This window comes from Sinohyriopsis cumingii, chromosome 11, assembly GCF_028554795.1.
Source record: "Sinohyriopsis cumingii isolate HCF-2022 chromosome 11, ASM2855479v2, whole genome shotgun sequence".
NCBI classification, from domain to species: Eukaryota; Metazoa; Mollusca; class Bivalvia; order Unionida; family Unionidae; genus Sinohyriopsis; species Sinohyriopsis cumingii.
Window position 1 is genome coordinate 2,880,681 of NC_142971.1, and position 16,064 is coordinate 2,896,744.

The following is a 16,064-nucleotide window of genomic DNA, read 5'->3' on the forward strand; positions in this document are numbered from 1 at the left end:
TGGTTCTGTACATTTTGATGTTGGATCTGACTTAGAAGTGAGTACATATGGTACTAATGGTTCTGTACATTTTGATGTTGGATCTGACTTAGAAGTGAGTATATATGGTACTAATGGTTCTGTACATTCTGATGTTGGATCTGACTTAGAAGTGAGTATATATGGTACTAATGGTTCTGTACATTTTGATGTTGGATCTGACTTAGAAGTGAGTATATATGGTACTAATAGTTCTGTACATTTTGATGTTGGATCTGACTTAGAAGTGAGTATATATGGTACTAATGGTTCTGTACATTCTGATGTTGGATCTGACTTAGAAGTGAGTACATATGGTACTAATGGTTCTGTACATTCTGATGTTGGATCTGACTTAGAAGTGAGTATATATGGTACTAATGGTTCTGTACATTCTGATGTTGGATCTGACCTAGAAGTGAGTATATATGGTACTAATGGTTCTGTACATTCTGATGTTGGATCTGACATAGAAGTGAGTATATATGGTACTAATGGTTCTGTACATTCTGATGTTGGATCTGACATAGAAGTGAGTACATATGGTACTAATGGTTCTGTACATTTTGATGTTGGATCTGACATAGAAGTGAGTATATATGGTACTAATGGTTCTGTACATTTTGATGTTGGATCTGACATAGAAGTGAGTATATATGGTACTAATGGTTCTGTACATTTTGATGTTGGATCTGACATAGAAGTGAGTATATATGGTACTAATGGTTCTGTACATTCTGATGTTGGATCTGACTTAGAAGTGAGTACATATGGTACTAATGGTTCTGTACATTCTGATGTTGGATCTGACTTAGAAGTGAGTACATATGGTACTAATGGTTCTGTACATTTTGATGTTGGATCTGACTTAGAAGTGAGTATGTATGATACTAATGGTTCTGTACATTTTTATGTTGGATCTGACTTAGAAGTGAGTACATATGGTACTAATGGTTCTGTACATTCTGATGTTGGATCTGACTTAGAAGTGAGTACATATGGTACTAATGGTTCTGTACATTTTGATGTTGGATCTGACTTAGAAGTGAGTATATATGGTACTAATGGTTCTGTACATTTTGATGTTGGATCTGACATAGAAGTGAGTATATATGGTACTAATGGTTCTGGTACTAATGGTTCTGTACATTTTGATTTTGGATCTAACTTAGGAGTGAGTATATATGGTACTAATGGTTCTGTACATTTTGATGTTGGATCTGACTTAGAAGTCAGTATATATGGTACTAATTGTTCTGTACATTTTGATGTTGGATCTGACTTAGAAGTGAGTATATATGGTACTAATGGTTCTGTACATTTTGATGTTGGATCTGACTTAGGAGTGAGTATATATGGTACTAATGGATCTGTACATTTTGATGTTGGATCTGACATAGAAGTGAGTATATATGGTACTAATAGTTCTGTACATTTTGATGTTGGATCTGACTTAGGAGTGAGTATATATGGTACTAATGGTTCTGTACATTTTGATGTTGGATCTGACATAGAAGTGAGTATATATGGTACTAATAGTTCTGTACATTTTGATGTTGGATCTGACTTAGGAGTGAGTATATATGGTACTAATGGTTCTGTACATTTTGATGTTGGATCTGACTTAGGAGTGAGTATATATGGTACTAATGGATCTGTACATTTTGATGTTGGATCTGACACAGAAGTGAGTACATATGGTACTAATGGTTCTGTACATTTTGATGTTGGATCTGACATAGAAGTGAGTATGGTACTCATGGTTCTGTACATTCTGATGTTGGATCTGACTTAGAAGTGAGTATATATGGTACTAATAGTTCTGTACATTTTGATGTTGGATCTGACTTAGAAGTGAGTATATATGGTACTAATAGTTCTGTACATTTTGATGTTGGATCTGACTTAGAAGTCAGTATATATGGTACTAATGGATCTGTACATTTTGATGTTGGATCTGACTTAGGAGTGAGTATATATGGTACTAATGGTTCTGTACATTTTGATGTTGGATCTGACTTAGGAGTGAGTATATATGGTACTAATGGATCTGTACATTTTGATGTTGGATCTGACACAGAAGTGAGTACATATGGTACTAATGGTTCTGTACATTTTGATGTTGGATCTGACATAGAAGTGAGTATGGTACTCATGGTTCTGTACATTCTGATGTTGGATCTGACTTAGAAGTGAGTATATATGGTACTAATAGTTCTGTACATTTTGATGTTGGATCTGACTTAGAAGTGAGTATATATGGTACTAATGGTTCTGTACATTCTGATGTTGGATCTGACTTAGAAGTGAGTATATATGGTACTAATGGTTCTGTACATTCTGATGTTGGATCTGACTTAGAAGTGAGTATATATGGTACTAATGGTTCTGTACATTTTGATGTTGGATCTGACTTAGAAGTGAGTATATATGGTACTAATGGTTCTGTACATTCTGATGTTGGATCTGACTTAGAAGTGAGTATATATGGTACTAATGGTTCTGTACATTCTGATGTTGGATCTGACCTAGAAGTGAGTATATATGGTACTAATGGTTCTGTACATTCTGATGTTGGATCTGACATAGAAGTGAGTATATATGGTACTAATGGTTCTGTACATTCTGATGTTGGATCTGACATAGAAGTGAGTACATATGGTACTAATGGTTCTGTACATTTTGATGTTGGATCTGACATAGAAGTGAGTATATATGGTACTAATGGTTCTGTACATTTTGATGTTGGATCTGACATAGAAGTGAGTATATATGGTACTAATGGTTCTGTACATTTTGATGTTGGATCTGACATAGAAGTGAGTATATATGGTACTAATGGTTCTGTACATTCTGATGTTGGATCTGACTTAGAAGTGAGTACATATGGTACTAATGGTTCTGTACATTCTGATGTTGGATCTGACTTAGAAGTGAGTACATATGGTACTAATGGTTCTGTACATTTTGATGTTGGATCTGACTTAGAAGTGAGTATGTATGATACTAATGGTTCTGTACATTTTTATGTTGGATCTGACTTAGAAGTGAGTACATATGGTACTAATGGTTCTGTACATTCTGATGTTGGATCTGACTTAGAAGTGAGTACATATGGTACTAATGGTTCTGTACATTTTGATGTTGGATCTGACTTAGAAGTGAGTATATATGGTACTAATGGTTCTGTACATTTTGATGTTGGATCTGACATAGAAGTGAGTATATATGGTACTAATGGTTCTGGTACTAATGGTTCTGTACATTTTGATTTTGGATCTAACTTAGGAGTGAGTATATATGGTACTAATGGTTCTGTACATTTTGATGTTGGATCTGACTTAGAAGTCAGTATATATGGTACTAATTGTTCTGTACATTTTGATGTTGGATCTGACATAGAAGTGAGTATATATGGTACTAATAGTTCTGTACATTTTGATGTTGGATCTGACATAGAAGTGAGTACATATGGTACTAATGGATCTGTACATTTTGATGTTGGATCTGACATAGAAGTGAGTACATATGGTACTAATGGTTCTGTACATTTTGATGTTGGATCTGACTTAGGAGTGAGTATATATGGTACTAATGGATCTGTACATTTTGATGTTGGATCTGACACAGAAGTGAGTACATATGGTACTAATGGTTCTGTACATTTTGATGTTGGATCTGACATAGAAGTGAGTACATATGGTACTAATGGTTCTGTACATTTTGATTTTGGATCTGACTTAGAAGAGAGTATATATGGTACTAATGGTTCTGTACATTCTGATGTTGGATCTGACTTAGAAGTGAGTATATATGATACTAATGGATTTTGTTTTTCCACAGGATATGCAAGAAGCTTTAAAAGATGAGGCATCATTCTTACAGAAGAAATATCCCAGTATAGGAAATAGAAATGGTACACCATACCTTGCAAGGACATTAAATAGAGTAAGATATAAAAATTTTAATGAGAAACATATTACTTGTTACGTTATATCCACACTCCGATATGTCCCACTGCCAATTAATATGTCAGATCTTATTTGACCTTAACTATATTTTCACTAATTGAATGAATTGATTTTGAAGGATCAGAGATTACTGCAGAGGTTTCAATCCCATATACAAACCCAGCGATTGGTGGTTATAGTTTGGGGCACCAGAAGTAACATTTTCATAGGTAATATGATTGTAGTGCTGGCTAATTGGACCAGGAAGCAGTATCAGCTATTGGTCTATGTCTATTGAAGAATAATCAATTTTTAATAAATTTACAGCACTTACAAACTGATGGGGAAAAAACCAGGACCTCAGAGAATGCATAGTTGTGCATCCCTGTTGAAATAAAATTAAAAATGATGCATTTTAAACCCCATTTATAGAGTCCTGTTGGATGCATTAAAAATTGCTGGCATAAACAGATTTCCAGCATCCAGAAAAGGTCGAGGTTTCTCAAACAAACAGCACCTTATGTCTTCAGAATGTATCATGGTTCCATATTTGATATTCTTCCACTTTGCACCCCACTGTATGTATACAGAGGTCTCTGAAATACTTAATGACACATATTTGGATGCAAAAATTTTATCTGGGGCACAGAAAATCACTTACATTGAAGTCCTCCATATGCACACCTTTTTTGAAACACTACATCAACATTTACATTCCAATACATGTATTGCTTTCTCTGACTGTGCTAAAATCACACTGTTATTCAGATCCGTCAGTCAGTGCTGATAATTTTTACCATGCTCATTAATTATGCATTGTGTTCATTTCCAAGTGTAGCTTAATAGGTAGTGCATGTGACCTTAAAATCAAAGATTCAAATAAAATTTCAAAATAAACCCTATGAAAATGAATATTACTACCATGTGTAGTCGCATCCTGCAAGAAACACAAAAAATATAAATTGAAAAAATGGTAGTCTGCATTAAATCTATATTCTGTTGTTTACAAATATGTGTCACTAAATAATTCATATATTCATTATTGCCAGATCAATAATTGTCATTTACATGGCACATGTATATGAACTTAAATTGGCCTTGATTTGGTCTGTGTGAGAAAATTATGATGTTTAGCTGAGGCTACCAAGGAAATGAGGCAGTTCATTGAGAAATAAAAATGGGAACTAAATTTTAAAAAAATGTTTACAAACATCTTTGCTGCCAGATATCTAGTTTCAACGGATTTCAGTAATGCCCATCGTGCTTCTGGGAGGAGACTGTAAGTTTTGCTGGTGGGAGTCCTATTTTTTTTAAACCAAAATAGGTGTCCTGCACTCCTGGTTTTAAAATCCTAGTGAGTCTACAAAGTATACTATGTTGAAAATGAAATGTCCATCAAGGCTGAAAGCAGGTGCCCTGACTTTAACCAAGAAAAACCTAGCACACAGATGCTTGCATGCATTTTAACATGTGCACGCTGAGGAGATTGTGAACTGCAAGCATGATGATGAAAGAGATCATGAGTGTCTGTTATGTTGCTGCCTGATATTACTCTAGAAACTTGGAAGTGGGACTCTTTAATATCTTGTAACGACGCTATAAAATTAAACTGTCCTCAGGACTTCATAAAATATCATGCTAACAGAATCCTTGAAAAAAGAAGACAGGACTGTGTTTGTTTCTCTGGCAAACACAGTTCCTATCAGTGTTTCTTTCACTTACATTATTCTGAGCTGACTACAGTAGTTTACTTTAGCGATTTTACTATATAAATTAGATTTTTTATTAATTTTACTGTTAGATGCCACCATTTGACCTGTGTATAAAGAGATGGAGGAAGTTTACAGCAGGTAAACTTTGGGACAGAACTAAAATGGAATTCCCTACTCTTTTTTGATCAAAAGTAGCCAGATTTCTGTTTTTATTGACATGTTTGAGTTGTTCACGCTTCTTTTTGTTACATAATATTTAGGAAAGAAAAGTTACATCTACAGAATATACTTCCTTACAAGTTAAGTTGAATTGCACGTACCCAGATATGCTATTGCATAATGCATGAGTCTGCAATTTGTTAGGAACAATTAGTAGAACAAACAGTGTAGACCCTGATCTACTGACTTATCTGGTGGCAGATCAGGGTCTTTTTTGTTTGTGGTTGGACTTGCAGGCAAGTATAGATGGTACTGGAATCCTTAAAAATGAGAAAATAGTGTGATGACCGTCTTAATCCAAGTCTCTGGCTGAGATTGAGCAAACTATGGACTGAATTCAAAAAGAGGTGCTGTAATGGTGGTAAATTTAGATTGATCGTTTCACCCATTTTATTCAGTTAATTGTGCCAGCTACTTGTGAAGTCCATCAACAGTAATTTTGGAGAATGATCATGCTCTACATAATGTTTCATGAGGATGAGTAGCAGCTGCCTTGGATGCAGCCCTTGAGATGGAGAAATGGGAGGAGGTGTCTAAAAATAAGAAATGCATATGCAACTAAATTCAATATTTGTAATGGGTTTCATTTCTAGTTAAATGATTGTTATAGAATAATTGAAATAGATATGCAAATTTTATCAAAGTCTCCTTGCCCAGGGCAGGCTGACTGGAGAGTTAGGTTTCCCATGGGAAAACCAAGCTTGCTCAAAGCATAATATCTCAACATAAGTAAAACAAAAATAAGATAAAATATCTGACATTTTGAGGAAATCATGTTATATTTATTATAACTTTTGTTTTCTCCAAAAATATATATGTAAAAAATTCAGGTAGAAAGGGTTACAGTGCAGATTATAGATAAAAGAACAAAAGCAGACATATACATGTATATAGGCTGGTAAATGGATAGGTAGAAAAGGGTTTGGATATACCTATATTTACCTATCCTAGCCATGGATTATCATTAATCATTAATCGAACAATGTGTCTGCCTCGATTATGGGAAGGCATGGGTTCGAATTCTGGCCAAGTCTTACCAAAGACTTATAAACAATGGTACTAGAAACCGCCTCGCTTGGCACTCAGCATTGAGAAGTTAGTGTTAGGACTGGTTGGTCTGGTATCAGGATAATGTGACTGGGAGGGACATGATGCTTCATGTCTGCAGCATGATGCTCCAGGGCTAGACATGACTATAAACTGCCACACTGCAGACATCATAGTTTTATGACTGAAAGATTGTTAAAGCTACATTAAAAATCAGAATCACACACACACACTTGTACATTTAGTAGCATCATGCTGGTTAATTTTCTTTACAACAGGTTCATTTTAGTTGTAAACATCTTCGAGTTTCCTTTCTTTACCTATACAAGAGAGCAAACTCATCTCATGAACTACTTGACATTAATGATAGCTAGACTATAATGATTCATTTATACTCACAACTGAACAATTATTTTATACATTTACTGAGCAGTTATCATCTAGTCACCTTGAAATAGGTAAGAAGCATCAAAATGTTTTATGTACCGACTAGTTTTTATCCATTTGATTTTTTTTACAGGTAGTAAGCATTTATAATTATGATGTAAAGAACAGATCATAAACAACACTTGTGGGTGCTATATTTTCAGTACATTGCTCACGCTTTGAATGAAATCCTCTTGTTTGTTAATTGTTAGAGAGTGTTTTTTTATTTCCAAACACACCCGTCATAGGAAATCTCAATAGTTATAATATTAATAGTTAACACCTAGTCACCTTAAAATCGGCCACATGTATTAAAGAAATCTTTGACAAGTTGATTGTTTAGAGTCGACAAACTCACAAACTGCCCAAACCTATCCATAGAGGAATAATTTTTGTGGTCGCTTTAAGTGTCTTGTATAAACACATTTCATTTTATTACACCTACTAAAGTTCCTTTTTATTTCAGTTGTTAATGCATCACATTCGAGACTGTTTACCAGAACTGAAGACCAGAGTTAATGTTTTAATAGCTCAGTTCTCATCACTTCTGAATTCTTTTGGGGAACCTGTTGATGACAAGGTAGGATTTACTGTAATGTTTTTGCCAACAAGTTATATTTAGTATCATGTTTTTCAGCTCCCTCCCCAATGAAAGTAGAAGGGGTCATATAGTGTTACCATTGTCTCTCTATCTGCCCATCAGAACTTGATTAAGTTATGCATTTAGGTACATGTCAAGTGCCAATCACGACATTTTTGTATTGAGATGTCATGTGTATTGATTAATTCAACACTAGTCCATTACTGTAGGTTACTGTGATATGAATTTCATGTTTGTTATATATCACAGACCTGAATTAAACTTTGTGGGTGGCTTGCACTTGGAGTAAGGAAGAAGCCTGTTGACTTTGTGGTCAGGAGGTCACAGTCATGGTCACTAAGACACTGACTGAAAGAAAAAAGCTGTTTTCTTGTACATTGTCATGAGTTCTGGTCCATGTGCCTTGACCCAAGTTTGTGGAGACCTTGCACTTAAGTATGGAATATGTCTAATGATCTTGATGTCAAAGACTCAGGTGGGAATCATTATGGTGCAGAGAAAAATTGGTTTCATAGAATAACATGCCTACTAGAGGAAGTTTCTTGACCAAACTTTGTGGGTGGCTTTCACTTAGTGACATAAAGCAACCTTTAGAATCTTGGTCTATAGATTGGAGGTCATGTTAAGACTGATAAGAAAATAAGGATTTCTCCACAGTAGCTTTAGCTGAAGACTGCATATCTAATCCAAAGGTCCATGTCATAGTGGCTTACTGGTCATAAATCTCCATATTCAGCAAATACCTGACTAAATTCCAATTAAAGGACTATTAAATATTAGGCAGACAAATACTGTGCCATGCATGGTACTTTTGCGTAAATACAGAAATTCAGAGTTAAAGTAGGTACCGCCCTTTATGAAAGCTATCTACATGAAACCTTAGCAGGGGTGCATCTAGGATGCACGATCATGCAAATACTCCCCAAAATTTAAGATTTCCTGCAAGATTTTTAATCCTATGCAGGTGAAATTGCAAAGAAAGAAAAAAATTGTGCACATTTTTTTGTTAAGAACGCATTATTTTATTAATTTTTTTGCTGTAAAATTCCAGGTTGTCACTCTTGGCGAATATGTTGTACTTGTATAGTTCTAAATATGTCACGTATTTCTGTGTGTCATGTGCTCAGTTCTGATTGGTTTCAGCATTTGAAACTAAGTGAAAATCTTAAAACTACATGCATGGCAGCTATCATCAAGAAATCTTAATGTTATGTCAGTTGCCTATTACTTGGTGAAGGAGAATATTGCTTCTCTAAAATATGGCTCACTGTTGGATTTTGTTGACTTTCTGGGTGTTGGTGTTGGCAACATGAGAGTTGGGGGAAATGCAACATATTTTTCAATGGCTTCTGTAGAGGAATTTCAGCTAAGTTCTTTGATTTTATTTACATTTTTTCTATGGAAATTTAGATGGAAAGAAGCTTACTTTGGAACTACGCCATCGTCTCCTGTAGACGGACGGATGCCAAGAGGTTAGATGGAAAAGTGGTGTTTACAAACAAGCAACCAAAGCATGATCAGTTAGGTTCCAATCAGTGCATATTTTGAGGAATCCCTGTGTTACTAAAAATAGCACCTAGCATTGTGATTGACCAATGAAATTGCATTCGGAATAATGGAGTCACAATTACAGTCTATATGGATGCAGATGTATATATGTTCCAGTAAAAACTTAACTGTCATAGAAACTGAATATATACTTTCCCTAATTCATTTTGAGCTTTGGACTTTTCCTTAAAAATTATTTTTGGTCATCCATGAAAGCAAAATATGTCATCTTCTGATCCTTCTTAGTTTGGATTTGTAACTAATCAGAATTGAGCATGCGACATGCAGGAAGTACATGACACATTTTTTTAAGATTGGCCAGAGGAGTGACACTATTTACAGTGTATGGTTTGATTCTTTAATGGTTAGTGTGTAGATAGAATAATGTTATTAGAAAACATAAGACTTTGATTTCAGTTTTAAGTGTTATACTATAATATATAGAAGACATGATATGCATTTAATGCACTTATTTTACTTGCTATTGCTTTTTTTGAATACATTTAATTTTTTTACACCATACTGGAAGCCCCCCCCCCCCCATGGCTATGTTGGACCCCCTTTTATCAGATTCATTGGGGGCAAGTACTCACATTTATCAAATCCTAGATGCAACATTGCTTAGGCAACATATTGTCAATCACCCTTTCTGAATATCTAAATTATCAAATTAGTGGGATGTCTTCCTGTGGGTTAGTGGTTTTTTCCATAGTTTTCATGGGTCCTTCCTCTACCAGATATACTTTCCACCATATATAGCATATCATGTGCTGAAAAATGGCCACAACAACAAAATCATATGCATGATAGCCAGGTCTCTAGCTCAGGGTTCAAATACTGGCAAGAGAAATGTCACAAAATGGGTAGATGTGCCATTTGTGGTACTGTTGTTTGAAAGTTTTATGGTTTCATAGCATTGATGCAGCTAAGACATTGTGTTCTGCAGAACATTGAATGTCTGTGTGTGTGTGTGTGTGTGTGTGTGTGTGTGTGTGTGTGTGTGTGTGTGTGTGTGTGAAAGCTTATTTGCACATTTGTGTCTATGTAGAGACCAAAAGATATATAGCAGAAATGCTAATTGCAAAAAAGCAGAAATGGTAGTGGCAAAAAACTTGCACACATCTCAAGGACTCACGGTACTAATTCCACTCCAATGGTAAACATATGGAAACACTGTCATATTCAAAATTCAATAACTTAAAATTTATGGGTGCTGATAATGACACCTATAATTTTTCGTGCACATCTAACCTTGGTGCAAGCTTATGTGTGGAGAACACCATATGACCCGCGGCAATTTGTTTACATACATGTGCATGAAACACGTGTTATTGATTCTGCACCAAATGAATCAGGTGCTACTTTCAGTATTGAGTACTCCTGAGTCAAGCCTGTAAAAATGCTAAAATTGCATCAGTAGAAATTTGTCAATATTTTTTTTACATTACATATAGGACAAGCTCTCAAAAGATATTTTTCCTAAAATTTTAATTTTCATTATTAACCAATTATGGACCACCAAACCTGTAAATACTCTATCATTTCTTCACCCATTTCTAGACTGGTTCACAGTTCTTCCGTATAATTAGTACCGTGTGTCCTATAACCAGATTTAATTTTTTTTGAAAAAGTTGTATTTTACTCCTTGATATTAGAGCATAATTGTAAGAAAGAATTGGCCATGCTTGTGCATGGATAATAGTGCAATAGCATTTTATGTGATACCAATATCTATAGTTAAATTGCATCCGCATCACATGTTGCTGTGTTGTATTGTACTTATTAATGGCTTATTCTTGTTATTAAAATAATTGTTTTCTGCCTTTGTATCTTCATGTTATCTTTCTATGGCATGCATGCTACACAAAAGAAACACAAGCATGCTGACATCAGCAAGTATGACATCACAGGGTATCAAATTACATGACGCATTGTTTTTTCATCTCTCACTGGCTATAAGACAAGTTTTAAATGTTTTAAATTTCAAAATTGCATTTCTTTTCTTGCTGACTCTCACAGAAATAAGATACAGTGCATCCCTATTCACATCAATCAAACAAAACAAATAAGTGTGCCACATGACAGGTCAAAATGATAAGAGGCCATTGCCCTTTTGTGACTAAAACATATACACACACCCATGAAGCATCAAGAGATGCTGACATTCCAAACTTATTTAAACTATCATCACATGTGATTCATAACCCCCAAATGTTAATAAAAAGGTATAAAAGCCAAGGAAGAGTTCCATAAGCTTTATTATACTGAATAATTAAATAACATAGTGCTACTTTTTAGTATAAAACTGTGGGGAAGGGTGAATAAGCAAAGAATAGACAGAGTAATTTCTTCAAGCCTGGTAATGTTCCCCACAACGGGGGTGGGGGGAATGTGTATCAACCCAAATAACACATCAGCATGAGGTATGTTACATAAGGACAGCAAGAGACAAATTTGAAAAAGCTATCCAAAGTTCCTATAATGCTGACATTGATGTTGGAGACAGAAAGTGTATGCACAAACTGTTATGACTCAAGCTATTAAGTATGCTGGAGGTGGAGAAATGTGTGAAAAACTTTGCTATGCCAAGACAAGTTCATGTCTCTATGCAATATGCAGACACTGATAAAAATTGTCACTGAATACACTACTTGTTAAATTTAAGTAATAGAATTGAATTGCATATTGAAGTTGTCTAATACATAAACATATACCTACATTTACCCAAAGCTCATAAAAAGTTAAGAAAAAGTCTCAAAATCATTACTGTGGCTACTTTCCACTATAAGCAGTGTTAAATTACTTACTTTTTAATATAAAGCTGAAAAAATGCATACATTATTGAACAAAAGAGAAACAAAGCAAACATTGCAATCACTCAATTACAGTCAAAGGGGAGGTAATACACCTTGAATTGGCAAACCAAATAGCAAGCTCTAATTTACAGCTAAATGATTCCTTACTATTACTTGATGGTAAGAACAGAGCAATGTAGGTTTAATAAATAGCTTTTGTTTCAAATATGAAACCATATTTTGAAGCTTGTTTTCATTTATTCACAACAACATATATGGTGAAGAAAACCCATATCACTTAGTGCATGCAGTAATCAAATGCTGAGATTTGGAATAATGTGTTCTGAGACCACAAGTTGCAACACCCTGAGTATAAAGGTTTTCTATCATGGGACTTGGTACATGAAGAAAAAAGAGATCTGGTTTGGTGGGAGAGAGCAGTATGTTCACCATGCAGTTATACATCAAGAATGTTTCAACTGTATGAAGGGAGGTTGGGGAAGAAAAACTGCCTGTGTAAAGAATGCAATACAGATAGGACTTTTGCAGACTTATATTGGGAATGAAGGGTTGAAAACTATTATTTTAAGTGAAAATGTCCCTCCCTGCTCCCTCAACAAAAGGAATGCAGAAAAGTTCCAATACTGTTTGCCCAAAAATGTAATGTACCAATATGAGAAACATGCTGAACATAGAATAGGTGTCAAGGAGTTTAATTCTAGGATAAGAAATAAGACCGGTATAATTGATATTCAATGTGACTCGACATATAATAATTCAATTTACAGGTTGAGGCAATGCAGCATGTGCAGTTTTGTGCACAGTCCTTATTTTTACAATGTTCTCTGCTTTGATCTGCTGAGTGTGTCTCTAAAGTTAAATGATCAGTACTGATACATAGGTGATTGTGACATAAGTGGCTTACATATAAAATCTACCCCACCCCACCCCATTTTGGGGAATTATTGCATGTGTTAAATGGTATTTAACCATACAGGCCAATCTATGGGTACCATCATATGAAATTCTGCCATCAGGCCATACTGTGCTCTTTTCCCTATGGCCTGAGCTATATACTTCCACTCTCCAGTGTATAAAACCATCCCCATCTGTCTTTTGTATAGAATTTTTCTCCAAAATCACATGCAAACCATGATAAAAAGACTCCATTAACACTGTCATATGTAAAAACCACCAAATTGATACCCTGGATGCACGTGGTAACCATGGAAACAACAAACTCCTATTATGGTATAGGTCGCATATAGGACTCACGGTACTAATTCCACTCCAATGGTAAACATATGGAAACACTGTCATATTCAAAATTCAATAACTTAAAATTTATGGGTGCTGATAATGACACCTATAATTTTTCGTGCACATCTAACCTTGGTGCAAGCTTATGTGTGGAGAACACCATATGACCCGCGGCAATTTGTTTACATACATGTGCATGAAACACGTGTTATTGATTCTGCACCAAATGAATCAGGTGCTACTTTCAGTATTGAGTACTCCTGAGTCAAGCCTGTAAAAATGCTAAAATTGCATCAGTAGAAATTTGTCAATATTTTTTTTACATTACATATAGGACAAGCTCTCAAAAGATATTTTTCCTAAAATTTTAATTTTCATTATTAACCAATTATGGACCACCAAACCTGTAAATACTCTATCATTTCTTCACCCATTTCTAGACTGGTTCACAGTTCTTCCGTATAATTAGTACCGTGTGTCCTCAAGGGGAGACAAACCCTACATACCAAATTTATTTACATGCACCAAAATGACAATAGATGAATAGTAAAGCTGTTGCAAAATCTCCCCAGAAAGATGTACATCACAAAGATAACGTTAATAAAGGTTAAATCCTTAAAATGCATGGCCAGAATCTTTCTATATAAATTACTCTTAAAAAAATGTCCAAGACCTTCTCAGGTGGAACATTATTACAAGATACATGCTCAGCACATAGATTGCCTCTATTTGTCACCTCTAATGACATGTAGTAGGGGATATCAGACCAAGTTTCAGTAAATCTCTATTTTCTCATTCAATCTTTTTCAGAGTCAAGTTCTGCTTCAGATTATTACAAGATTTGCTTCAGCCTACTGCAACACGATAGAGGGAACAGCCAGAAATATAGAAACCACAGAACTGTATGTCTTTCCAAAGATTATCCACATAGCCATCTCTGGTCTTTAATATTCTAATGATAATAATTCTTCAAACATATTACTTGTTCCTAATCCAGTCCTCTCAAGTTAGATTTTAGCTACAGAAAAGCTACAAGATATGTGCCCACATAGTTGGGAGTCGGACAAAAGTTATTTACCCATATAGGCTGTATATTATGTCCATAGTCCAGTTAATGCTTCAGCTTGTACTTGAACTGAACCTTCCTGCACTTATATCCTACTGGCAGAGCATGTGTTACACTTTAATTAAAATCAGATCTCCACAGTCCTACATATAGATAGACACACACCAATAAAAGTTCATGTTTGTGTCTTTTGAAATTTCCAGTCCACTTATTTTTAGTATCCTAATTTGTGTTGGGGAGAGTTATCATTAACTTAATATGTTCCAAATGACATGCATCACTTTCAGAAATGTGAAAGTTGTGATTTGATTGGTGAACCACAAGGTCATCAGAACATAACCTTTTATTGGTGTCCAGTAGTAACTGAAGTATGGACCCGTTTTGGCACCAAGCCCTCTACCCAAGAGAAAATGATTTTTGTCTGACTGCCAACTATGTGGGCAGACAGTTGTTAGCTCTTTTATAGGTATAATATACAGGGTCCATAGGGGATCTTGAAAAGCCTTGAAAAACATTGATTTTCCTGAAACCAAAAGAAATTAATAAATAGTTTTTGTTTTACAGAATTAAATAAAAAGAAAAGGGTAAAAAGAAACTTAAAAAAATCTCTCACTGAGTTTGTGCCAGAATGGAAATATTTCCACAACTGGCCACTGCACAGTCATACATTTTGAACTTCCGATTGTACGAAGCCCAGATGTAGCAGTGGTTTAAATTTGAATCATTTGCTTTGACATGGCTGATGCAGATTCCAACTTTGGTGGCTAGATGAAGAAAAATATAAAGTTTTGGATTATGAGATCTCTTTCAGAGAGCTTTGAAAATGCAAATTATTCCAGAAGGATATTGATTTGTGTGCATTGGAAGAGAGTGCTCCATGGTCACATGAAGCTGGGAAAAAAAAAAAACTCTTGTAATGGCGCTAAAACAAAAAGCCTTCAGCATGAAATCATTTTTGATGAAAGAGGTATGTCTGTGAACACAGAGATTCAAGTTTTAAAATAGAAACTGTATATAGTCCTAATTATGAAATTAGTTCAGTTCGGTTCTGTTTTGGGATTGAGTGGAAATAGGACAGATGATAATTGCAATGAATATGATAAATAAAAAAATATAGAATACAGCTAAGCTGAGGGAAATGTTAATATGAAATTGTTTTTAAAAAGTCCATACACTGTTTTTAAATAAGCAATAATGCAAAGAAAACACAAATATCTTTACTTTTTTGGTTTATGGGGATGAGTGAAGAAGAAAGGAATGTACTGAAAAAGACATTGAGACAATGACAACTTCTGCTTAAGACTATGCATTGAAAGCAATGATCCATCGGAAAATTTCCTTTATTACAACATCAAAATAATTTGAGGGAAAGTGAAAAGGACAAAATTGCTGAACTTGGAGCTCTTGAAAAACAGCTTGATG

General features: G+C 34.9%; 1 protein-coding gene across 3 annotated transcripts in view; it reads left to right on the plus strand.

Moving 5' to 3' along the window:
- Positions 1 to 16,064, plus strand: part of LOC149787531 (dynamin-1-like protein) — a 93,074-nt gene that overhangs the window by 22,706 nt on the left and 54,304 nt on the right. For all 3 annotated transcript variants that reach the window (XR_016424067.1, XM_089973659.1, XM_089973660.1), the window contains exons 6-8: positions 3,862 to 3,966; positions 7,839 to 7,952; positions 14,387 to 14,478. Coding sequence is in view for 2 of the 3 variants with exons in the window: in XM_089973659.1 (XP_089829785.1) it covers positions 3,862 to 3,966; positions 7,839 to 7,952; positions 14,387 to 14,478 (311 nt within the window). In the remaining variant the exon portion in view is untranslated. The remainder of the gene's footprint in view (positions 1 to 3,861; positions 3,967 to 7,838; positions 7,953 to 14,386; positions 14,479 to 16,064) is intronic.